Raw genomic sequence first — 25,569 nt, forward strand, 5'->3', positions numbered from 1 at the left:
GGGGTGAGAGAGGGTGAGAGGGGGTCAGAGGGGGTGAGAGGGGGTGAGAGAGGGTCAGAGGGGGTGAGAGGGGGTGAGAGGGGGTGAGAGGGGATAAGAGAGAGTCAGAAGGGGTGAGAGAGGGTGAGAGGGGGTCAGAGTCAGAGGGGGTGAGAGAGGGTGAGAGACGGTCAGAGGGGGTGAGAGAGGGTGAGAGACGGTCAGAGGGGGTGAGAGAGGGTGAGAGACGGTCAGAGGGGGTGAGAGAGGGTGAGAGGGGGTCAGAGGGGGTAAGAGAGGGTGAGAGGGGGTCAGAGGGGGTCAGAGGGGGTAAGAGAGTCAGAGGGGGTAAGAGAGTCCGAGGGGGTAAGAGAGTCAGAGGGGGTGAGAGAGAGTGTCAGAGGGGGTGAGAGGGGGTGAGAGAGGGTAAGAGGGGGTCAGAGGGGGTGACAGAGTCAGAGGGGGTGAGAGAGGGTGAGAGATGGTCAGAGAGGGTGAGAGGGGGTCAGAGGGGGTGAGAGTGGGGTGAGAGAGGGTGAGAGATGGTCAGAGAGGGTGAGAGATGGTCAGAGAGGGTGAGAGATGGTCAGAGGGGGTCAGAGAGGGTGAGAGTGGGGTGAGAGATGGTCAGAGGGGGTGAGAGGGGGTCAGAGTGGGGTGAGAGAGGGTGAGAGATGGTCAGAGGGGGTGAGAGACGGTCAGAGGGGGTGAGAGAGGATGAGAGACGGTCAGAGGGGGTGAGAGGGGGTCAGAGGGGGTGAGAGATGGTCAGAGAGGGTGAGAGATGGTCAGAGGGGGTGAGAGGGGGTGAGAGATGGTCAGAGAGGGTGAGAGATGGTCAGAGGGGGTGAGAGGGGGTGAGAGTGGGGTGAGAGATGGTCAGAGGGGGTGAGAGTGGGGTGAGAGTGGGGTGAGAGATGGTCAGAGGGGGTGAGAGACGGTCAGAGGGGGTGAGAGAGGATGAGAGACGGTCAGAGGGGGTGAGAGAGGGTCAGAGGGGGTGAGAGATGGTCAGAGAGGGTGAGAGATGGTCAGAGAGGGTGAGAGATGGTCAGAGAGGGTGAGAGATGGTCAGAGAGGGGGTGAGAGGGGGTGAGAGATGGTCAGAGGGGGTCAGAGGGGGTGAGAGTGGGGTGAGAGATGGTCAGAGGGGGTGAGAGAGGATGAGAGAGGGTCAGAGGGGGTGTCTTAACATTAACTGTGTGTGTGTGTGTGTGTGTGTGTGTGTGTGTGTGTGTGTGTGTGTGTGTGTATAGGTGTTCATGGAAATTCAGGTTAAACAGAGGGAAAGGATCAAAGCAATGGCGCATGTAAGAAACACACACACACACACACACACACACACACACACACACACACACACAATCCAAATCCCCTCTGTCTCCCATAACAACCTCCCTCAAGTGTAACCGTAGCCTTCCAGACCACGACTGGGGGGTTTCACCCCAAAACCTGATCAAAGTCCTCACACTCACACACACACACACACACACACACACACACACACACACACACACACACACACCGTTAACCAGTTTTTGGGGGACAAAAGGCAGCGGAAGCGAGCGCGAGAGTCAGATTAACACAGAGCGAGGGGACAATGGAGGGAGGGGACGAGGGGACGAGGGGTGAGACAGAGTGAAAGAAAGGTGGGATTGAACGCTTCCACACGGATCCAGACGTGACGTGACGTAACACTTCGGCTCGGAAATGAACGTCTGCAACGCCGCCGCCACCGCCGAGGAAGTGACTCGGTCGAGAGGCGCGAGTCGTCTCAGCGACTCTGCTTTCAGACGCGCATCTAGAAAAAAATTATTATTATTATTATTATTATTATTATTTTTAAAAGGACGAAATGGTGTGGCTCTAGCCACGGATTAGTCACCGAGCACCGGGGTCAGACTCAGGTAGGAGGCGTGGCCTAAAGTTTAGAGGCGGAGTTGTGTATCATCAGGTAAATATATTAAAAAACAAGCAAAAACTAAAGCGGGGAGAAAAACGTCCTCATGATTTTTGTATAACTTTAAACAACAGGTTGTGTATACCTGATGTACACACACACACACACACACACACACACACACACACACACACACACTTTCAGACACACTCCGCTGGTTGTAAATGTTGAGGTGAAAGACCCCCGGAGAGGCAGACGCAGGGGGGTCAGCGGTGCTGCCATGGACCACAGAGCAAACGCATTACGCTGCCATTCAGACCTTAATCTAATCAAAGGGTGGTACACACACACACACACACACACACACACACACACGCGCGCACGCTTGAGCAAAGGCATCTCCTCCGTCCTTTCTGCTTTGCGTAAATCTCTCTTGTATCCCTCATTCCCGTCTCTCTTCGCTTCTCTCTCCTCCCTTTCCCTCCATCGCTCGTACCTGGAATACGAAGTGGGGGATCTTTACACACCCTCGCGCTTCGACTTCCATTCCGCCGAGATCAGATCCGATCGCGTCCCTTTCGACTTTTACAGCCCGCTTCCTTTCGCGTCCGTCAGGGGTCTCGGGTCGCGGGACGCTCGCGTATTCCGAGACGAAACAAATGGGATTGTTTAAGATCCCGTGATCCTCTTCTCTTTTTTTTTTTTTTCGGCTAAAAGAATAAAGCGCATCTGGATAAATCAATCTGACGTGGACCCCGTGCAGCGAGTGTGTGTAGTGAAGAGGAGGCCAGATCTGAAATATTAAAACAAATCCAACCCCAGAAATAAATAAATAAATACATACATAAATACACTGTTTATTTTCTTGGGTTTTCATATGATGTTGCAAATTTCCAACAATGTACTTCGTATCCATCCATCCATCCATCCATCCACACACACTATCCACTGCTAACAGACTTATTTAAATGGACACGCTTTAAACTACAATGTTTATTATTATTATTATTCTTATTATTATTATTATTCTTTCTTCCCCGGAGACGGCGGCTGGTCTGAACGCTGAATCGAAACGAGAGCGTGAGCCGTCCCGACCTGGAAGGTGTAACGTACAGTATATTCTGTACCACTTCACACTTTCAGGTCGCAGGATCCAGCGTTTCCTCGGGCCAATCGGAAGGTGCCATGCAAATCAGTGCGGTGAAATGCATCATGGTCCGTGATCACACCGCAGCGAGTTAGGTGAGCAGTGGAGAGTGGGAGCGTGAAAACCGAGCGGCGTGTAGTGGCGAACACACACACACACACACACACACACACACACACACACACACACACACACACACTTCATACTTTCACAGATAGAGAGACTAAGATTTTTTTTTTTCACTCTCACCACGATCGATAGATGTACAGCCTGATTATGGATTACAGCATGTCTCTCTCTCTCTCTCTCTCTCTCTCTCTCTCTCTCTCTCTCTCTCTCTCTCTCATCATGTCTGAAGCACCACTAAGAAACCGAGTTACATGGATTACACTGACATCTCTATATCTATGTCTGTAGGTAAACACACACACACACACACACACACACACACACACACACAGGTTTAGACATCTAATATCTATTTCCTCTTCGCACTACGCGATCTTTTTCTTCAAAACCCCCCAAAAACCCCGAGAACAGAAATAAAGAACCCTTGTACGAACGCCTCCAACGTCCTTCCTGCCAGAACGACGCACGTCAAGATCCGCCTACGTAAAAAGACCTGACTACGCCGCGACGACACCTGACGTCAAGGCGTCTCGGTGCGAAGTGGCGACGTCTCGTTCACGCGACGCGCTCTGACCGGTCGAGAGACGCGGGGTTTTTTCCCGATCGACGGGTGGGAAAATAAACCTGGGTCTACGTCCGGCCGCGTGGGATTGTTCCGTTTTTTAGCGGAGACCGGCGTGAACGATCCGTGAAGACTCCGATACACCTGTAGCTAGGCTCGGAGCCAATGAGCTTCCTGCTTTTTACATGGACGCATGTGATTGGCTAATCTGAAAAAATGGTGTGAGAGAATCTGAAGAGGGAAAAATTTATTAATTAATTTAAAAAATGTACACTTCTTTTCTTTCCCCCATCTGAGTAAACAGTTTTTGTCATAAACGCCGGATTACGAGGCAGAGTCTGTCTGCGTGAAGCACGGGAGCAGTGGCGACTTCCGGAAGTTTCCATGACGACAATATTGTTTTAATTGGACATGCGTCTGAATATAGTTTTCTATATCTGATCATGACTACACTATACATTCAGTATTATTTCGCTCTGTGTGTGTGTGTGTGTGTGTGTGTGTGTGTGTGTGTGTGTGTGTGTGTGTGTGAGATGACCTCGAGCGACATCTATAAAGACATACGGTGCAGCTTGTTCTCGGTCCCCTAACCAGACTCTGACAATAACCATTCCTTCATTACTACAAAATCAGGGCACAGGGCCAAACCTACCCATAATGCCGGTGGGTACCGCCGTGCTCGGGGCACTCCGTGACCCTGCGTTTTAAACCCCGGGGTCGGGCGGAGTGGGGCAGGTGGCCAGGGTTGTCAATCAAAGCAGTGTTTCTGCGCACAGCGCGGTGGGGGACCAATTACGGCCCAGCGGGGGCGCGGCACGGCAACCGCACGGCGACCGTATGCTCCAATCACGCGGCGGACGGGTGAGTGACATGGAACGAGAGTGTGTGTGTGTGTGTCGGTCGCATGGGAGTTGGCGGACACGGAACGCATAGACTTTTTGCGCATGCCGAGCTAATGATTAACGATTAATACATAAACCAGAACAAAGGGTTGATCGTATATTTGGGTAGGAACGAGGTTACGAGGTTACAAGGAACGGCTACGGTATAACGCTGGTGGCGGCGATGGCGTGACACGACGCGAGGAAACGCGATCGTCCAAGATGGCCGCCTTCATAAACGTCCCAGACTTCCCGGTGAAGTTCTGTCCGACGCCGACGGCGTTTCGGCTGCGACGAGATCCCTCGTCTCGGGTTATACGACCATCGCGCTGTAGATGCTTCACGTTGACGCAGGCGCGTTTACGAGCCATAAAAGGAAAAAAAATAAATACAAAGATATTTTTAAAAATCACAAAATAACCCCCGACGCTGATAAGACCCGGGCCGTGTACCGCTCTCTCGGAACCGCGGCGAGAGGACCGTTTTAATAAAAAAACCGCTGGCTTGCGACTTCAATTTCATTTTGATGAAAACTCTCCGGTGGGAGCGTTCTCCTATCGGGGCTGAGGGGGCAGATCGAATTTTCATGATTGTTATTATTGTTATTATACAGCGGGAGATAAACAGCGGCGTTAATCTGCTACGTTTCCTTTCCCTTATCGCGGCGGCTGGAGAGAAGCGAGCGCGCCTTTCTTTCTCCTGAACCCATCCGCGCTGTAATTAGTCTTCATTCATATTCCCTCACAAACACGCGCACGCACACACACACACACGGGGGGGGGGGAAGGTTGTGTTCACCAAATTAAAAATTTGTCATTAAGTGGAATTTACCATAATGCCATTTTATCTTCCAGCGGTTGGGTGAGGAAGGGGGTGAAGCGAGCAAGCGTGTGTGTGTGTGCGTGTGTGTTTAAGGCAGGGGGGCAGCCGGGGGTTCTGCAAATTGAAAAACCAGAATAATCCTGCCCTCTCTATTGCCCTTGTCGACACACACACACACACACCCCGAATCCACAGCCATTGGGGTAATTAAATAATAGCGCTTTAAGATTTTAATTTGTCCTTTTTTCCCCTCTCGCTAACGCAGTCGCCGTCGGCAAGGCTCTCTCTCAGAACCCATTATTACCGGATGCATATGAAACAGGTGGGAGGGGGTGGAAGAAGGGAAAGAATTTTAAAAAATAAAAATCGCACACACACACACACACACACACACACACACACACACACACACACACACACACACATTAGATCAGCAAATATGAAGCTTGAATTATTAAGGAACTGTATCTCTCTCTTTTAATAAGCAAAGACAATAGGGGTTAATCCTAAAGGCCTAAAAAGACAAATTCGGCATGGGGGGAGGGGTCACCGGGGGGTGGGGGGGGCATCCTCTGATTATTTAAACTCTTCCTTTAGAGTTACAGTGCACAACCGCATCCAGACACGAACACGAATCCGGCAGTCAGGTTTGAACGTGCATTTGAAATGTGCGCACCGGTCACGACACCTGAAGCGAGAACGTTGAGAGAACGTTGAGAGAACGTTGAGAGAACGTTGCACGTCCATCTAACTCGCTGCTCGTTTCATACCTGACCTTACAGGAATTGCCCGATGGGGAGCACTACTTGGGAAGAAGTGCGTGGACGATGATGAGGGGGTTTTGTTTATGGTTTCATTTACGACTCCAGATCGTACGCGCTCTTAATCAGAGTTCTTACAACGTGCCTCTTGATGCGTGATCGTGGAAGCAGGAAAGATACGTTTACAGAGCCAATGATTCAATATGAAACACCGCTGGCTCGATGTAATACAAAATAATTCAGTGCTGGAGGCCACACCTCCGTCACTGGGACTGAAGCGCAGAGGACACACCCCCTCACTGGGACTGAAGTGCAGAGGCCACACCTCCTTCACTGGGACTGAAGCGCAGAGGCCACACCTCCTTCACTGGGACCGAAGCGCAGAGGCCACACCTCCTTCACTGGGACTGAAGCGCAGAGGCCACACCTCCGTCACTGGGACTGAAGCGCAGAGGCCACACCTCCGCTACTGGGACCGAAGCGCAGAGGCCACACCTCCGTCACTGGGACTGAAGCGCAGAGGCCACACCTCCGCCACTGGGACTGAAGTGCAGAGGCCACACCTCCTTCACTGGGACTGAAGCGCAGAGGCCACACCTCCTTCACTGGGACTGAAGAGCAGAGGCCACACCTCCTTCACTGGGACTGAAGTGCAGAGGCCACACCTCCTTCACTGGGACTGAAGAGCAGAGGCCACACCTCCTTCATTGGGACTGAAGCGCAGAGGCCACACCTCCACTACTGGGACCGAAGCGCAGAGGCCACACCTCTGCCACTGTACCTGAAGCGCAGAGGCCACACCTCCGCCACTGTACCTGAAGCACAGAGGCCACACCTCCGCCACTGTGCCTGAAGCGCAGAGGCCACACCTCCTTCACTGGGCTTGAAAGCACACAGGCCACGCCTCCTTCACCGGGATTATTATGACTGGTTTATGGATGTTTCCTCACCTATTAGTTTGTTTGTATCAATCAATCAATCAATCAATCAAGAGTGCAAATGATATTTTTTCAGTGTGAGGAAAGGGGGCGGGGCTGGAATTCTCCAAAGCCCTCACAAAAGTCGTTCATTTGTTGGTCATGAAATACATTGGTAAGAAATGTAAATAAACCTCTTGCAAGTGTGTGAGGAAATCACGAAAACGCAACCAAGCACACGGAACACGGAGCCGGTGCTAAACAATAAACGCCTTATTAAATATTAACGCGAATAAATCCTGTGGAAAAACCTGTTCCAGCATTCATTCATTAATATTTCGCTTTATTTATTTATTTATTTATTTATTTGTTTGTTTGTGGCCCAGATATCAGGGGCACGTCGGAGTTTCTGCAGCGATCCGGAACGCAGACACACACGGAGAGGTCGCTGCACGTCCCGCGTTTGGGAATGACACGGGGCTGAATCGTGTTTCCACTGAAATGAAACCAGATGTCGATGAACTAGATGAACCAGGACGACGGCGCGCCGGCGCTCGGAGGCGCCGTGAACTTCATAGTTCAAACGCCGACGAGCCTTCCGTCCAACTGTGCTCGTTAAGTCAGACTTCTGACGTCCGCTTACAACTTCGTCTCACCTGGAACGGCCGTCTTCGAAACACACGGCTAGACTGAGTAAAGAGTAAAGAGTCCACGTCCCCGTCCTCTTTACTCTAGCCGTGTATTTGGAACCGTTCCGGACTACGCTCTCGCGTAGCACCCTTCCTCGCTTCTTCTCAACACTTCATGAGATCCCATTAAGACGGCCTGCGATCTGAACAGACGCGTTTCTACGAGCCAGATTTCCTTAATGCGCCTGGACGCAGGTCTCGTTTGAACGTGGCCGCTTTTATTAGCACAAAAATAAATAAATAAATAATTAAATGACAGGTTAAATATGGCGAAGAATACCTGCGGTTCAGCTCCCAAAGGGATTACTTTTATTTGATGTTTTTCTTCTACCCACTCCAGTCCTCGGTGCATGACAGAGACAGAAGGAAGGTGGGGGGTGGGGGGGGGTCAGGGGGGATGGGGGTAAGAGGAGGGAGGAAGAATCTTTTGGTGAAAGGTAAAGCTGAATAAATACGGTGAGATCTGCAGAGGGGAGGCGAGGGAAGCAGTCACGCTCCGCACCTCGTGAACATCCTCCATTTTCTCCTTCGGCTGGTCCGGCGAGCGTCTAAGCCGCCGCAGACCCAATTACTATTGATCGCGGCGGCTGAGGAAAGAAACAAAACGTCGTGGAGTCGGACGTGGCTCGACAGAAAGCGCCGGTTCCTCCTAAGCAACTAAAACGCCACGCGTTAAAAACACACAATAGGAAGGACGGACTGCGCGTTAAAAGGCTTTCGCCGTGCGTTTAAGTCGTCCTCGTGACCGTCGGTTATTTCCCCTCTGTAAAAATAGTCCCCGTCTGTGAACTCCGGCCCGCTGCGCGATAACGCCGGGCGGGGACTTTAAAAGATAAGCGCCGACGGGAAGACGCCGGGGAAAAGCGGCCACGGTGTGAAAGAAACAGATCCACCACAGGCCTTGGCAGATACCTCGGCACTATTTCGGCAGGTGTGATATACAGAGCGCGCGTCGTACATTCAACCCCGTTTAAAAGTCCATCACAAAGCTGGACTAGGCTACACAGCCGAAAGATTCATTCGGCTGGCATCCGGTACAAGCACAAAGCTAGACGTATCACACTTCCATATTTCATCACCAGTCCCGATATCGCAATGTGAAATATTCTGAACGCCTTTCGTTCCTCCGGTGAACGGGATCATCCTCGATGGATAGAAAGGACGCAGTGGTACGGATGTCCAAATACGAATATACACGTTCCCAGGTTACCACGAGGCTGGGTGAAAAAGCACGAGCACATCTGCCCTGAACTGAGCAAACAGAATCAAACACAAACTCTCCCGAGTAATATAAAGTCCTAACATGCCAGGCAGCGTAGAGATACCAGACGTGAAGACGACTGTACTGCTGGTCCCTTGGCGTGTTTTTACGATATCAACGACCCTCAGGTTAAATACAAATACCTCCTTAAAGTCTTTAAAGCCTTAGAATCTGTTAGCATTACTGGCCAGGAGACTTAACATAACCGGACCGTTATATTTCCGCCTTAAAATCGATTCTTTTTTTTTTTTATTTTTAAAACACACAAGAAATGTCACATTTTTGGCACAATATTTCGGTATTACACGGACCATTGCTCCAGAACATACATTTGATGGAGGACGACAGCGAGGGAGAAAATCCGGGGACGTAAGCTCGGCGCCTGCTCAGCATGAACCAGAACACGGGGTTACGAGACGGAACCGTCCTGCGTCACAGTACGCGCTCATTTCGGCACGTACGCAAAATCTTTATTAGCGACACCGGCGTTTCTAGACAGCGGCGCGAGTCCGCACGGGCGTGTGCAAACGCTACGTTTTATCCTGCTAATCAGTGACACTTGTGATTGGGTTCACAGTATTACGAGAGCATTCAGTCGAGAAAAACCACTACTATGTTCACGATTTTTTTTTTATAGCGCAGACCTTAATTGATCCGAAAATATCAAACCACCCTTAGCAGCAGAATTGTTCGAGTCACCAAAAACGAATCGCAAGGCAGACGCGCTTGCGGACGGACGAAACCTCGAACTATTTTAAAGTAACGAAAACTGCGAAATATCAGAGAACCATATCGCATTATTGGCACATGCTTAGCACAGGAGCGCCTTCTTGCGCAGGACCAAAAAAAAAAAAAAAAAAAGAATATTAGTTGATGTTCGATATTAATGTTAGAATACTAGGTGAAAAAATTAGCTCATTTAAAATCATCACCAAGAATATTAGGCAAACGTTTAGCTAATTTAAACCGTCAACAAAGAATTTCGGGTGAAACTTTTGGTTGATGTAAACAATCAACATGGAAAAGCATTTTTTTTAAGCTAATTTAACCGGCAGCAAAAATATGAAGCAAAATTTTCCGCTAGGTGAAAACGTAAACAAAGAATATTACGTTACGTGAGGTTTTTTTTTTTTTTTTTTTTTTAAAGTTAGCTAGGTGAAATCTTCGACAAGAATATTAGGAAAAAAATTTTTTTAGCCGATTCGACTACCAGCAAAGAATATCGGGTGGAAATTTTAGCTAGGTGAAAACGTCTGAAGGAATAGTAGGCGGGAAAAAAAAGTTGAGATCATTTAAACCATCAACGAGAAAGACGTCTAGACTTGAAGAAGAAACGCTTGAAAGGATGTTTCTCCGAATAGGATTTTTTTGGATTTTAAGAAGACTCGCTCCAAAGAGATCTGAGAATACGTCCGAATTTAGAAGAGAGAAAAATTTGCACACCGCAAAAGCTATACAAGCGACAGATCAGCTGACGTTTGGATAAAAATCTGAACATTCCAAAGAAGTTTCCTAAAAGTATGAAGGAAAAAAAATTTGAGAGGACGCAACGGTCTTTCCGACTCAACTTCCGTGTATTTTATAGCGTACTACCATGATTATCGCGTTAGAACTGTGACGCGAGGGTTCTCAAACTATTTTATCTCCGTGGACTTTTCCATTGACCGGTCAGATACGTATAATAATTTTTTAAAAAGCCGATAATGAAATAGAACTTTAAAAAAACCGACATGTTTAAAAACATTGGTTGTAAACTGGGGTAGAAATGTTTACGCGATTATATTCATATAACGTTAGCACGTGGCGTCTTTTCACGCTCCGCAATCACAGAAATAAAAAAAAATCACTCGTGAAGAAAGTTCCAGATTTAAAAAAAAAAAAAAAAAAACAAAACATGAGCAATGAGACAATTGTAATATTTTTTTTTTTTTTACGTGTACATTTTGGATATTGCACCTTCATGACTTTTGTCAATTTGATAGACATTAAGTTGGATTTTTCCCCCTTCGTTTTTACGTCCTCTCGTCTTCGTGGCCCGTATCTGTTCAGTCTCTCTCTACGCTTCGCTACCTTCTTACAACAAGTAAAAGTTGTTTTCGAGGGCGCCGGGTTCAGTCGAACAGTGTGCAAAACAAGGAGGACAGACTTAGGTCTTTCCTCAGACACACACACATTTGTCTTACTATCCTTGTGAGGACGTTCCACCGACACACCCACACACACACACTTGCCCAACATACCCGATAACAATTACGAGGACCTTTCTTTTGACAATTAAACCTAAACCTTACGTTAACTTCAGCAGGCAAAAGTTGGGGCTTTTTTTTTTTTTTAGTTTTTAAATAAAAGCTGCAGTTTTATAGGATTTGTGGGGACCGGCCAAACGTCCCCATAAGGATCGGAATATCTGACAAGTTCGAACTTATGGGGACATTTGGTCTCTGCTGAGATATAAAAACATGCTCAACCACCCACACACACACACACACACACACTCAGACACACGCAGGGTGAAGTTCCCCGAATATGTAAAAAAGAGGCCCTAATAATAGCGAGGTGCCGTTTTCTGGAAGGTCCCAGAGGGACTTAAAAAGCCTGAGAGATTACTAGCTGTGAAACACACACACACACACACAAACACACACACTCTGAGGTGTTAAAAAAGACCACCGGGACAGACCGGTGTCAAGTTAGAGCGCTATATGTGTGTGCTGTCTAAGCCACGAAGTATGGCTAGTCCGGGCAAAAAAAATATACGATTACAGACTTTTAAACCGCGAGTATCTAAAAAATCATAAGTAATCATATTCTAATCGTGAAATACCACCGGTCGGGGTGTGTTCTTCCTTTTTTCTTTTTTCTTTTTCCCCTCGCCCTCGGACCACTGAACAGGGCTGCCATTCAGAGCTCCGTATTACCACCGAACCCTCCCTTTCATCCCCTGAATCTTATTGAAATAATATTAATATTTATCATTCCCAACCCCCTCAACACGCGCACACACACACACACCTTGGGCGAACTGTTAATAAAGGCCTTACTTCCTAAATCCACACCCCGAGACATCCTCACGAAAAAAAAAAAAGAAGAAAAAAAAAAGAAAAAAGAAAAAGCGAGAGAGCCGGTTAGAGAAAGTTGCCTGTGACGGGGAAAAAATTAATCACGTCTCGCGAGGGTGCCTCTTTCTTCCGTCGCTGGGACAATAATTTGATTTGATATTAAATGACTGCTTGATTATAATGGATTTTAGTGGTAATTGTAATTGACGTTTCGCCCCAGTCCTGTTTTGGGAAGGTCCCCCCAAATCCCCCCCACCCTTCTTTCTTTCCTTCGTCGAGCGTAAATGATGAGGGACAGTGCGGGGGGACGATAGAAAAATCCGGTCCTGCTCGGAGCGCTCGGCTAATAACGGTTTAATGAACTGATTTGCTAACCATCTTGCTTGGAAAAAAAAAAAAAATGGTATAATAAAGATCCGCTCGTTGTCTAGATCTATTCGTTTAGGATATTCAGGAACCCTAAATATTTCGTCTTGTGAGAAATAAGGGGCCGAATCTGTAAACACGACCTATACGACCGCACGTATAGGTGCTACTCGTAGCTACGATATACGGTACACGCTATACGTAGCTACACCTTTTAACAATGGACACATCCTATACTGTGTGTTATACTGTATATTTAATTAAAAAAACGTTTTAAAAAAATAATAAATAAAAAAAAACGACCCACGGTTCCAATCAGGGCGAAAACAGGCTCCGCACGACACACCAGGCGGCCCGACGGGCGGCGAAACTCTCATTTCCCCCTCCTGAGAGGAAAAAACACAACTTTTCTTCTTCCTTTATTTGAATACATTGAGTCGTTATCGCATTTAAATAATGAGTTCTTGCTTTACAAGGCAAACGAATTCACATTAGAAGAAGAAAGAAAAAAAAAGACGGGGGGGGGGGGGGGGGCGGCGTGTGGGAGGGATTTTTTTTTTTGTTTTTTTTATTTTTTTTTTTTTAAATCAGAAAACAAACCCACACACACACACCAAAAAAGAAATATTCTATATTGAACAAACGTTTACGCTCAAAACCAAATGAGCACCTGTGAAAAACAAACCCAGATGTTGCACTTGAGGTTATCGTGGGCATTTCCAAAAAAAAAAAAAAAAGAAAAAAAAAAGAAAGAAAAGAAAAGAAAACGGAAAATCTATGAGAGATAATACAGTCGGCAAGATGTGTTGAGACACTTCATAGCTAGCAGTAGCAATATTTACACTTTATGAAATATAACGTAATAATATTCTGTAGTTGTATTCGTTCGCATTTTTTAAAGAATTTCTACAAAAAAAAAAATATATATATATATATATATATATATATATATATATATATATATATATATATACACATATATATACACACACATTACACAGGTGTGTTTTTCTTGGTTCGTATGATTAAGGAATTGAACTCGAATGCGAAGTGGACTATAATGTGTGTAACATCGTAAAAATGAAATAAATAAATAAATAAAGTCCAACAGAGAAAGTACACACGCTTGAAAAGAAATACAATCGGATACGCTTAATTCGGCCAAAAAAAAAAACCAACGACAACAAAATAAATAAATAAATAAATAAATAAATAAATAAATTCCCCGTCAAATCCTGAGATCTCCCCGAAACTGCGGCGACAGAGCCGGAATGGCTTCCTCGGCTAATCGAACCTGGCGTGTGACCGTTCAGTATGAAATTGGGATGGAAGCTTGCCATCAACCTCCCCAAACAAAACCCACCGCCACCGACCCCCCCACCCCCCCACCGCCCCGGCCGTCTTAAGCCCCTAAAATACTGCGTAACGTGATTAAGGCTACCTGCTGTCCCATGCGGACGCCCACCCAAAAAGCCGGGCTCCGAAAGCAAGGGTGCAAGCCGAGTCTCAGAATGGGTCTCAAGTGCGCGCTTGTAGCGGGAATTAAAGAGAAACTGGAATTGGGTGCTTTTGAAAACAGTCGGATAAAGGTCATGGGGAAAAAAAAAAAAAAAACTTTATTTTAAACAAAGATCGCAACTAATTTCATGTCAATTTTAGTGATGTTAAGTTTAAAAACATTTTTTTTTTTTTTTAAAGGCACAAACGTTCCCGACTAAGCATTTGTATACTACTAACAGTAGTATTGTATACATATTCTAATGCTAGCAGACTTTTTGTTTTATTCGTAACTCTGACAGGAAAACGATCACAACGCAAGAACGTTTTTTATTCAATTATAACAAACGGGTCAAATTCCGGTCGTACGGACGGGTTTCCAATTGTCGAGACAAATTACTAAACCGAATCAAAAAATAAATAATAATACGTTCGTTACTGTGACAGCATCGACGCTAACCCGTTAAACTTTACCGGCTAATCCAGTTCTAGCTAGCTTAACTTGAACACCGTTTGAAAAGGCGTCACTGCGACGTAAACACATCAATGTATTTGGGGGAATAAAACAAAACGAAACAAAACTCACGAACGTGTAAATTGCGAACGTGAACGGGAAAAATCCTCTGATAAGCGCGAAATAAAAACAACTTGGGGGGGGGGAATACTTACGTAAAGCGATTTTTATCAGTATAAAAGAATATGTCGAAAATCTGGATATCGAACAAACAGCTCTCACACTTAAGTGATTTTGCGCTCTGTGTGTGTGTGTGTGTGTGTGTGTGTGTGTGTGTGTGTGTGTGTCTGTTCAAACACACAAAGTGGAGAAATGGGTGTGGTGTTTCAGCTGAAGTGGCACTGCTGTGCTCAGATAAGGGCCGATGCCTATCCCTGCCACACACACACACACACACACACACACACACAGTGCCTGTGCTACAGTACCTCAATCACACAGAAATGCACACACACACCTCCTCAGATTAGCATAAGTATACACACACACACACACACACACACACACACACACACACACACACACACACACACACACACACACACACAGTAAAGCTCATCTTCGTGAGTGTGTGGAGTGTCGGCACGTCCTTCCTCAACCTCTCATAACCAGAGCGTCCTCACAAACACCTTCACACGGTTACACACTTTACACACAACACAGTGCTCAGATGAGAGACTCGGCTTGCAGGATAACTCACGCTCACATACACACGTATGGATCCGCAACACACACACACACAAATACACACAAATACACGCACCTTCCTACATCCATCATGTACTAATAAACAGAAGGGAGAAGTATCAAGCAGCAGGCAGAATGAAAAAGAGCAAAAGTGTTGGTCCCCTTTCCTTCGTGAAAAAAAAAACTCTTGGTTAAGATGGCGGATTCCACGGAACCCCCCCCAAATATTGCGGTAAAGGTTCTGGCGCTTGGTTGAAATGAGGACAGTGTAATGTATATTAAGATCATCTACAATAAAAAGCGACGAAAGTAGCGTGTTTTACAAATGACTAATAGCTAATATGTTGATCGCTGAAATTTGAAGGGTGTTAGGTGCCTCTCGACCTGACGGACCGGAACTGTGAGCGGAATTCTGACAAGTGGAATTTTATAACGTTGACAAGGCGAGCAAAAGTTTTTCGGAAATCTACGAAAAACTGCGTGTCTGTTGGAACACAGGACCAGCTTCCCTAACTGAAATTTAGCCAATTATTTTATTTAGCTGGATTTCATTGGACTTAGCCCAAGCTGTATCAACTAACATTCAACTTAAGCTAAATTCAGCTATGTCAATCTTTGCTAGCTAAATTTAGCTTCAAATGTAACAGAAAATGTCAAAAGTAGCTACTATGTTTTTTTCCATTAATTAATTGTTCATTTTTTCTAGTATACAGCTGCATCCTTATTGTATTTATAATAAACAGGTCTACGTTTTAAGCTAAGTTTTAGTTACATCGGTTTTTGCTAGCTACATTTAGGTTAGCTCCATAACAAACAAAAAAAACATGAAAGTAGCTGAAAGTGCTATGGACTACTCTGCATTTTTGTTTTTTTCCTCCATTATTTTATTTACGTTAGTTAGCTAACTCATGCTACAGTTCTCTCCATGACAAACTATGGTTTCTTTTTTAACTTACCTAGGTTAGCAAGCGGGAAGTGTAGGCTACCTTACTGCAAGCTATGATGCACCAGTTACATTAACATATAAGAAGAGAATTTATTTTAATTAAATAAAGCATTGTGGGTATAAAATATCATGTTTAGTCCGTTAACAGATAATCGCTGACTAAACGTGGTCGTATAATGCACTTTGCCATACTGTACTAACTTGCGTGACCTCTACGATAGCCGGTAGAGGTGTACAGTTTTCAGATACTGTTTCGCAGTTTGCCGTTCGCCAGCAGCTGGTTGCCATGGTAACCAAAAAAAAAAAATGAGCCTTGTCGTGGCTGCGAAAACTTGGATGCAATTTACGTCGTGTACAATTAAAACATTACCAGTAAATGTTAAGAAGAAGAAGAAGAAAAAAAAAAGAAACACAAAATTCTTACCTTTATCCCAGTGTCACGACTGCAAATTTTCTTCACACACACAAACACACATATACACACACACACACACTGGTCTCAGGAGCTCTCAGGCCTGAGTGCCCCAAAGCTCCGAACAAAGTTTGGTGATCAAGGGGCGACAGCAAGGGGGATGAAAGAAAAAAAAAAAAAAAAAAAGGGGTGGGAAATAGAGAAGGATTGAAGGAGAAAAAAAAAAGTGTTGACCACTAAATGAGGTTAAACTCTGAAGCGCAGCCTGATTTCTTTTTCCCCCACCTTGGGTATTTCGGACACGTCCCTTAACCAAAACTTCTACTGAGAACATAAAAGTTGTAACATAACGTGCTATTTTTTTTTTTTTAAATATGGATGCCAAGCATAAGTTAATGACAGATAAACAATTTAAGTGGGTAAGTTACGAATATCAAAAGTTACCTGAGATATGTTGGTTAACAAAAAAAAAAAAAAAAAATGACTACAAGTATGGCTAAAAAGATGCTATAACGACACTCGCACCGTAACGCTGTTGCATACTTGTTTCTGATTGGTCAGAAGGTGCTGATTAGTTTTCTTTAGCATAACGCTCGTTTTGATGCGATCGTTTTTATAGTAGCAGCGAACACGAGGACTGGTGGAAGTACGGAAGGAAGGAGTCTCCAGTGTGAGTCAAAGGTAAAGCTGGAACTTAACGTCGGTTTGTAGCGGCTACAACGGAGAAAAGCGATAACGTTGTACGTCGCTATGACTGTCCATCAAATGCGAAGTAAAAATTGTCAGCACTGACAAATCGCTGTGCTACGAGAAGAAGAAAACGTCAGGATGTAACGTTATACCCTATACTCGTCCTTGGTTACATTTCTACAATGATATTTAGAACAACTAACCAAAACATCGAAGTTTCACCGCAAGACCCGGGCCGTTAACGTGGAATCCTCCGGAACACAACGAACGCTAAAGTGCTTTTGGGCATAACAATAGACTGAGCCCTCGTTTCCATGAAAATGAAAATGTGTACTAATCACATTGTCTTGTGTTTTATCAGCGCCAGCTGCAGCCGACACGCGCCACACAAGCCACCACGGGACAACTGGATTTGTGTGTCTGCGCATCTGTGTTCAGCTTTCGGCAGCCAAATGAAATTAGTCACCGCTGTCCAGAACTCTTTGCTTGTTTGTCAGATATTGGAACACCATACTTACACACACACGCTCAGATGTCCGATTTAAATTGTATGCCTGGACAACAACGTAAAATTTTTTTTTTATTTTTTTTTTATAAATCAGGCGCTGTAACCATTTCAATTATTCATATGCCATCACCAAAATCATAACCATGAACGCCAACACACACACCCGCACTCACTCCAACACACACACCCACACTCACTCCAACACACACACCTCTTTCCTACAACGTTCTCTTGGTTCCGCTCTGCATTTTGGATACAAATATGACAATGAACTGATTACAAGGTTCACACACAGCATATTTTCCAGACAATAATTCACCATAAATTCTGTCTGTTTAAAAAAAAAAAAACATTACTTTATGTAATATATACACATCTGCAATTCAGAGGCCCCAATTAATGTTTTAGCTTTTATCCTGTTAGCATAAGCCATTATATAGTCACTTATTAGTCTGATAATGCTAATCTCTGCTACCGCTAGCACTATGACATTTTCGAAGTAGCACTATGCTAATTGTAGGGAACCTCCTCACACTTGTTTGATACATACAACTAAATCTCATACAGTCGTCTATTACAATTATATCTCTCTCTCTCGCTATATATTATAGAGAGAGATCTATATATCCTTATCTTATGTACAGTTTAACAGCAAATCCTTCTGTAAACATTTCTTGTCTGTTAGCATAGCGCTTATATTAGCACGTTATAGCTGCAGATCTCTTGGTCATGTCTACCTCCAAAGCAATGCTCACAAGAATTCATTAATCGAGCACTTAATTTTACACTATGTAGTACAATCCGCTTGGAATATTACAATTAGAAGGATGCTAAAGCTAAAGAACATGTACATTTCTTTACTGTATAAGTCGCAGCACCTGATAAAATTTTTCCAGTAGTTCGCAGGTTGGACTACGATGTTGCGTTTCAGTTAGCGGTTAACGCTAAGTGGACTCACAGTATAATTTTTGCCTCGAAGAGTTTTATTCTTAGCAATTTACCAACACATCTGAGGTAAATATTGATGTTCACAGCACTTTCGACCGGTTTTCACGGCCACTGTGGCTTTCTATCATCTGCACGAAGCACTTGGCTAACTAAATCATTATCTTTAGCTCACAGGTTGTGACATAATGTTGAATTTCAGTCAGCGGTCAACGCTAAGCGGATTCACAGTATAATTATCGCCTCAGAGTTTTTTTCTTAGCAATTTACCAACACATCTGAGGTAAATATTGATGTTCACAACACTTTCGACCGGTTTCCACGGTCACTGCGGCTTTCTATCATCTGGATGAAGTACTTAGCTTACTAAATCATTATCTTTAGCTCATAAATTGCAACAATGTTGAATTTCAGTTAGCGTTTAATGCCAAATGGGCTCACAGTATAATTTTTTGCCTCAAAGAGATTTTTCTAAGCAATTTACCAACACATCTGAGGTAAATGTTCATACTCCACTGTCACTCTGTCCTTAGAAAAGGACTTAACATGTATACACTGACTAGCTAAACTGTTAGCCTCATTTGAAGTAACACAGAGTCTGGTGTTCGCAATTTACTAACACATCTGAGGTAAATATTGATGTTCCCAACAGTTCTGACTGCTTTCCACAGTCACTATGGCTTTCAATCATCTGTATAAAATGTTCAGCTAACTAAATCATTATGTTTGGCTCACAGGTTGTGACAATGTTGAATTTCAGTTAGCGGTTAATGGGTTCACAGTATAAGTTTTGCCTCGGTGAGTTTTTTCTTAGCAATTTACCAACACATCTGAGGTAAATGTTCATATTCCGGATATTTATATCTTGTTTCCACTGTCACTTTGTCGTGTTAAACACTTAACGTGGATACGTAAGCTATCCAAACTGTTAGCCTCATTTGTACTAACAGGAAGTCCTGTCCCTAGCAATTTACCAGCATATCTGAGGTAACCGTTGACGTTCACAGCACTTTGGACTGGTTTCCGCAGCCACGGCGGGTTTGTATCATCTCTATAAAAGACTTAGCTAGCTAAATCATTATCTTTAGTCACTAGTTAGCGTATACTCCGAGTACATATTACCTAGTTGCTTAGCAACAGCGTTCTCACGAGTGTATCTGCTTCAGTGGCGAGCCTGAAAGTTTCATTTGAACGCCTGAAAAGATGACGTTAAATTTTAATATTCGGAATGTATTATTTAGTAGTTTTTGTAAGAATAAATCGTTTAAAGGGGTTTAATGTTTATTAAAAACTGTATTTTATTTGAAACAGCTCGAGTGTCTGGTTCTTCATGCAAGTCAGCACCCAAAATCTCTCTCACACACTACACACACACACACACACACACACTACACCCCCCTATTGGTTGTGAGTCTCAAAGTCAAACTCCAGAGATCAGAGCACGAGAGGGGATAAAGAATGAAAGAACAGGAAAGGGAAGAGACGAAGAGCAAAGAAGGAGACAGAAAGGGATCCCCTTATACCCCCCTTGCAAGTCCTCCATCCCTCTGTGTGTGTGTGTGTGTTGGCCTGGACTGAGGCCCCATTCTCTACACATGAGAGCGCGAGGCTTGAGCGGCAGAGCAGAAACAGCAGTCCCACGAACCCACCGTAGTCCGAGCCTTTCAAACGACAAGAAGGGAAGGGGGGGGGGGGGGGACAGAAGGAAAGAGAGAGAGAGCGAGAGAGACGAAGAGACAGGGAAAGCGAGAGATGAATAAGGATGATAAAGAAAAATAACAGGAGTGAGTAAAATGAGGAAGAAAGGAGAGAGTGAAGAAGGCGTAGCGACAGAAGGATGAGAGCGATTGTAGAACAGAAGGGAAGGGAAAGGGTGAAAGAAAGAAAGAAAATGGAGTACAGCGAACGAGAAGAAATGCGTCTGACTATAAAATACAAAATCGACTGCGGAATCAATCCGCAGATAAAATGAAATCCAAATCATTACAAAACATTACAAGGGTTTCCAGTCGTTGATTTGATACTTGATGCACTTCAAGTAGTGCAATCCGATACACGATGTTGTTTTTGTTTTGTTTTGACCTTACATTTCCTTACATAAATGCCAGACAGCCGAGTCATTCCCACTGGGAAGTGGATCTCGGGAGATGACGTACTGAAGTGATACACACGAGTTGATTAGTTATAGATAATAAAGATAGCGATCCGATTAAAAACGTCTGAATTCGGTACACACGGAAGCTAGTGCTGATCCCTTCCAGCGATGTGTGAAATAAAATAAGACTGTAGGGTTCGCAGGTTAGATTAGCTCGTTGTGAAGTCAGGTTAACCTTGAGTAGCTTATTAAATTTTGCTAAATTGCTTTATTTAGCCTGATAATACATTGAATAGGGACCAGCACTGGTTTATTAAACATTGCTGAATAATTGTACCACACTTCAATCCTCACAGGAAGAAAGCACGCGAAGATGACCCCTGCTCTAGCTGTACGCAATTATGTTAAAAAAAAAAAACATGGCAGCTAGCTGCAAAGCTATTAGTAATGTGGGTAACAAGTGGTTGGGGTTATATGTTTGCTTGTTTGGGTTTTTTTGTCCGTCAGTCCATATGCCAATGTATTATAATAGTTTACAGTATAATGTTAGTTGAAATGAGTCTTTCTGTAGCGATTTACCAACACATCTGAGGTAAAACTATTATTTTACAGTCATTTCGCCATTACAAAAGACTTAATACGTATGCGCTAGCTAGCTAGCTAAACTGTTAGTCTCGATTGTAACAGGGAGGAGTCTTTCGTTTTTTTTTTTAATCATTTACCACAACCATTTACCAAACTCGTGTATTAATTAGGACCACTGAAATACAATGGGGGGTTGCCAAAGACATTGGAAATAAGGAAGATGTGAGGAAAATATAGAAGCAGACTGATAGAGAGAGGTCAAGGGGGGAAAAAAAAAAAGAGTGAATGAGATAGAAAGAAAAAAATAGAAACATTGGAGGAAAATTTAAAAAGCAAAACATAATAAAGTGTAAAGAAAAAAAATGGAGAGAGAGAGAGAAATTTGCAACCATGTTTTTATTCATCTGTGATTAAAGTCTGGCTCTCTGACATGAGAGTTGTTTTGTTTCCTCCAGCACACACAGGAAGATTCCCCTCATTGCCTCTTTCACGTGTAAACACGCGCATGTAAATTGGCTTGACACAACACGCAGACAGAAACATTCTCCCTCTGTAATATCTGCCGACATTTTACATGCAGACGTGTCTTCCGGCACAGTGTTTCAGAGACAGCCGGTTTCGAAAAACACACATACACACGCTCACATCTTTCAGCTTTTAACTACACACCGGCTAGTGGTATTTATTAAACACACACACACTCACCTGGCTGGTCCCTTTTGTGGAACGGAAAGACATTAAGCTGTATGTCTCGGTCTCCTTCCTCCTTTCCCTGGCCCAGAACCATCCAGCTCTCCAATCCGTCAGAATCCGAGTCCGAATCCGAATCCGGAGCCATCACGTACGGCAGAATCGACTCTGGATCTGAACTCTGGTCTGAATCTGAACTCTGGTCCGATTCCGAATCCAGGACGACCACTTCTTCATGGACGGCTTTGCTTTTTTGACAAAGGTGCTGAGGCTGCGAGACGGGAGCCCCTCCCTTCCCTTTTGACCTCTGACCTTTCCTGGTACACACGCTGTCGTCCTCCTCTGTGTTGTCCGAAAGCGTGATGATGTCCGGGCCCGAGTCGATCAGAATGACTTCATCCGGAGGAGAAGCAGGAGGTTGGACCCTCTGGCCAGCTTGAGGTTCCTGAGGTGTCTCATGACCGGAGCTGCCCTGGTTCTCCTCACGGTTCTCGGGATGGTTCTCCTCACGGTTCTCCGGGTCATCGGTGTGGTAGTGGAGCTGAGAATAGAGGTGGAACTCGAGATCGCTGTTAGGCTCGGAGTCCTCGTCATCATCATCATCGTGTTTGCCCTCGCCGTACAGCTCGTCTTCGTAGTCTTCCGGCCACTGGTAGCATGAGAACATCTCGATCGACAGCTTAAATGAGGGAAAGGAAAAAAATCGTTAATGTTCACTCCTAACACCACAATACTGCTAATGATTTTTTTAAAAAGCATTTTAGCAATTATTTATTTTCTAATTGTTTGTGGGGGAGGGGACTACAGTCTGATTGGTCACATATTGACAGCTGTCAATCTTCAATCCATATCTCCACTCTTTACATGGATAGGTCACATGACCTTCACTTTACTTCATCTCTCAGTGTTTTGGTGCAAGTATATTCCATAAACTTAGAAGGACCAGCAGCAAGGAAAGCCCGATAACCTCTCAGGACGGCAAAATGGACACAGGAGTTCAACAGCTCAATGATTTACAGATTATAAACCTTAACACGACGCCCGAGCACCCACAACGATCTCATATCACCGATAACCACCAGTTTACGGTTCCAGCACAGGTTCCTATCTCCGAGAAGGCTTGTGAATGGGCCGATTAGTTATATATAACGTGGGTTGGGAGAACAGGGGGTTCTCCAAGACCAGAGTTGAGAACATTCAGTAACTATGGTAACTGATTACCATTAATACAGCAGATATACTGTAATCTAGATACATCATTAAATCACAGCAGCCTATATGTACTGGATGGAACACCTATTTACAGGTAACACAGTAGCCAGGACATAAGCTACTACATTTATTTTATTTATTACATTTTTAATTTAACTAGGCACATACTTGTATACAGTGACGAAGTGTGCAGTAAAAATCACAGTAACTACCCAAAAAATTCAAGGGAACGCTCAAACTCTATGTGTAGCTAGCATAACAGCAGGCCGTATCCTAAATCTCTCATTATTGCCTACATAGCGCACTACATTGAGCGTGGAACCCATGACGTCACACCCTATGTAGTGCACGTGTCTAGAACGTAAGACGCGATTTGAGATTCGGCCTTCCAAAACAGCTCGAGCTTGTTTTGGTTACAAGGCAGCCTTTTAAAAAATAATAATAATAACAAATCAATATTTTGTATATTATTTTTCAGAATAGTCTCGTTGACGGTAAAAATAAAAAAAATGATTAAAAAGAGCTAATTTCCATGTATAGACAGCTAACAACTTTATCCAGCACGCGCTGCACTCTGATTTCCACGTGTGCGCCTTGCGCGAGGAGCCGGATGTGTGTATAAACGAGTTAACACCTTGAATACGGGATCAATTAAAGCTTTCCGAGCGCACACACACAAGCGAGCACAAAGACACACCACACACTGGCTTCATTTTGAGAATTATAGTCTGACCTGCTTTCCAGCTTTGAAGCGAGACAACAGAGGAGACAGGGGAACTTCCGGTCTGTGAGAAAGGGGGAAAAAATGGTTGGCCAACTGTTCACTAACGCGGAAATCTGTACGTCAAGCATGACTATCCCGGAGTTTTAGACAAAATACACTTTCATTGGTTTCAATCTGGGTTTGTTTTGTTTTTGTTTTTTTGCAGCACATATATATTTACTATTAATTGTTAATTAACTATTTATTTATTTATTTATGAATGTATTGGTTTACTAATAAACTATTCTAATATTCACTATTATATTTATTTACCTTCCACCGACAGATCTCAATCCAGTTACCTACACTGTCCTAAAAGATTCAAAACATTCAGTATAAAATGTAGATTTTCTACTTATTTATCCATATTTCTATACAACTTAGCTTTAATAATTTAATTCAAGTGCACACTCAATTAGGCTTCAAACTATAACTAAGTACACAGCATCACAACCACTATAAAGCCCTGCAGAGGCCTATGGGGGTTCATGAACGCCATTTAAATAACCTCAAGCCCATACGCCTGCAGTCAAAGAACGGCAGTATTTAATTCGGTAGGCCTACTTTATTAAAATATGAGGGTGAGTCAAGAGAAAATGTAAAAAGTGTATCATTGAGAGCGTCCAAAAGCTGTTCCGAGGATAAAAAAGATGACTTTACAAAGCGTCAAAGGCCAAGGGTGGGTATAGAAGATATTTTGATCGTATTTGACAACATACAATGCAAAAAAAAAAAATGTAAAATACTAGTGTTTTTTGTAAAAAAAAAAATTTAATACTTCATGCAGATTTAAAAAACCATATAGGATTGTATGTATTTTCACCAAATAACGTAAATATTAGGAATTGCAGAGCTATGAAGCCAATACAGTAGGCCTAATGATATTATATGGACATTAATATTGTACAAATTCAATCTGAAATATTCTCCCTCACTTGCTAATGAAGTGGTTCTCCCCCGTTGTGTGTGCTCTTGCCCCTGTTCTTTACCACCCCGTGTCTGAAAACCTGGACATGCCACTGTTGAAGCTACATTGTAGGATCAGAGGACAGAGAAAGGCCTAGAAAAACCATATCGGCGATAAATAGGCCAGTTTTGGAAGATTTACTTCTAAATAAACTCTTGCGTAATATACAATCCTCTCTTCCAAATGTTAGATATTGTAAATACTGCAAAAGTCTATATAAATTCTAGGAAATATGCATTTCGATTCATTTCCAGTCACAGTTTCAGTGTGTTAGTGAAATTCGAAAGTTAATGGAACCAGGATCAGAACAGTCCTCAAAATGAGCTGTGAGTGTGTGTGTGTGTGTGTGTGTGTGTGTGTGTGTGTGTGTGTGTGTGTGTGATTTCTTAAACAATTCTTGTACAATAAGTATATCAGATACCGAACACAAGGCAGGAGATGAAACAGTCGTGGTTTGAATGCCATCTGATTCTTGGTGCATGAAAAGGCCATCAAACCGGCGCATCGTTTCCATTCCCAAAGGTTACATTTCCTCAGAAAATGGGAAAAACCAAAGACCTAACTTCCCTCACGTCATCTTTTTTT

General features: G+C 44.0%; 1 protein-coding gene across 1 annotated transcript in view; it reads right to left on the reverse strand.

Moving 5' to 3' along the window:
• The window catches only part of zcchc7 (zinc finger, CCHC domain containing 7), a 47,089-nt gene extending 22,991 nt beyond the window's left edge, over positions 1–24,098 (reverse strand). The window contains exons 1-2 of the mRNA XM_047152423.2: positions 23,988–24,098; positions 22,058–22,721 (exon numbers count right to left, since the gene is read on the reverse strand). Coding sequence (XP_047008379.1) covers positions 22,058–22,709 — 652 coding nt within the window. The 5' untranslated portion in view covers positions 22,710–22,721; positions 23,988–24,098. The remainder of the gene's footprint in view (positions 1–22,057; positions 22,722–23,987) is intronic.
• Positions 24,099–25,569: the final 1,471 nt, after the last annotated feature.

Source organism: Ictalurus punctatus, chromosome 29 (genome assembly GCF_001660625.3).
Source record: "Ictalurus punctatus breed USDA103 chromosome 29, Coco_2.0, whole genome shotgun sequence".
Taxonomy (NCBI): Eukaryota; Metazoa; Chordata; class Actinopteri; order Siluriformes; family Ictaluridae; genus Ictalurus; species Ictalurus punctatus.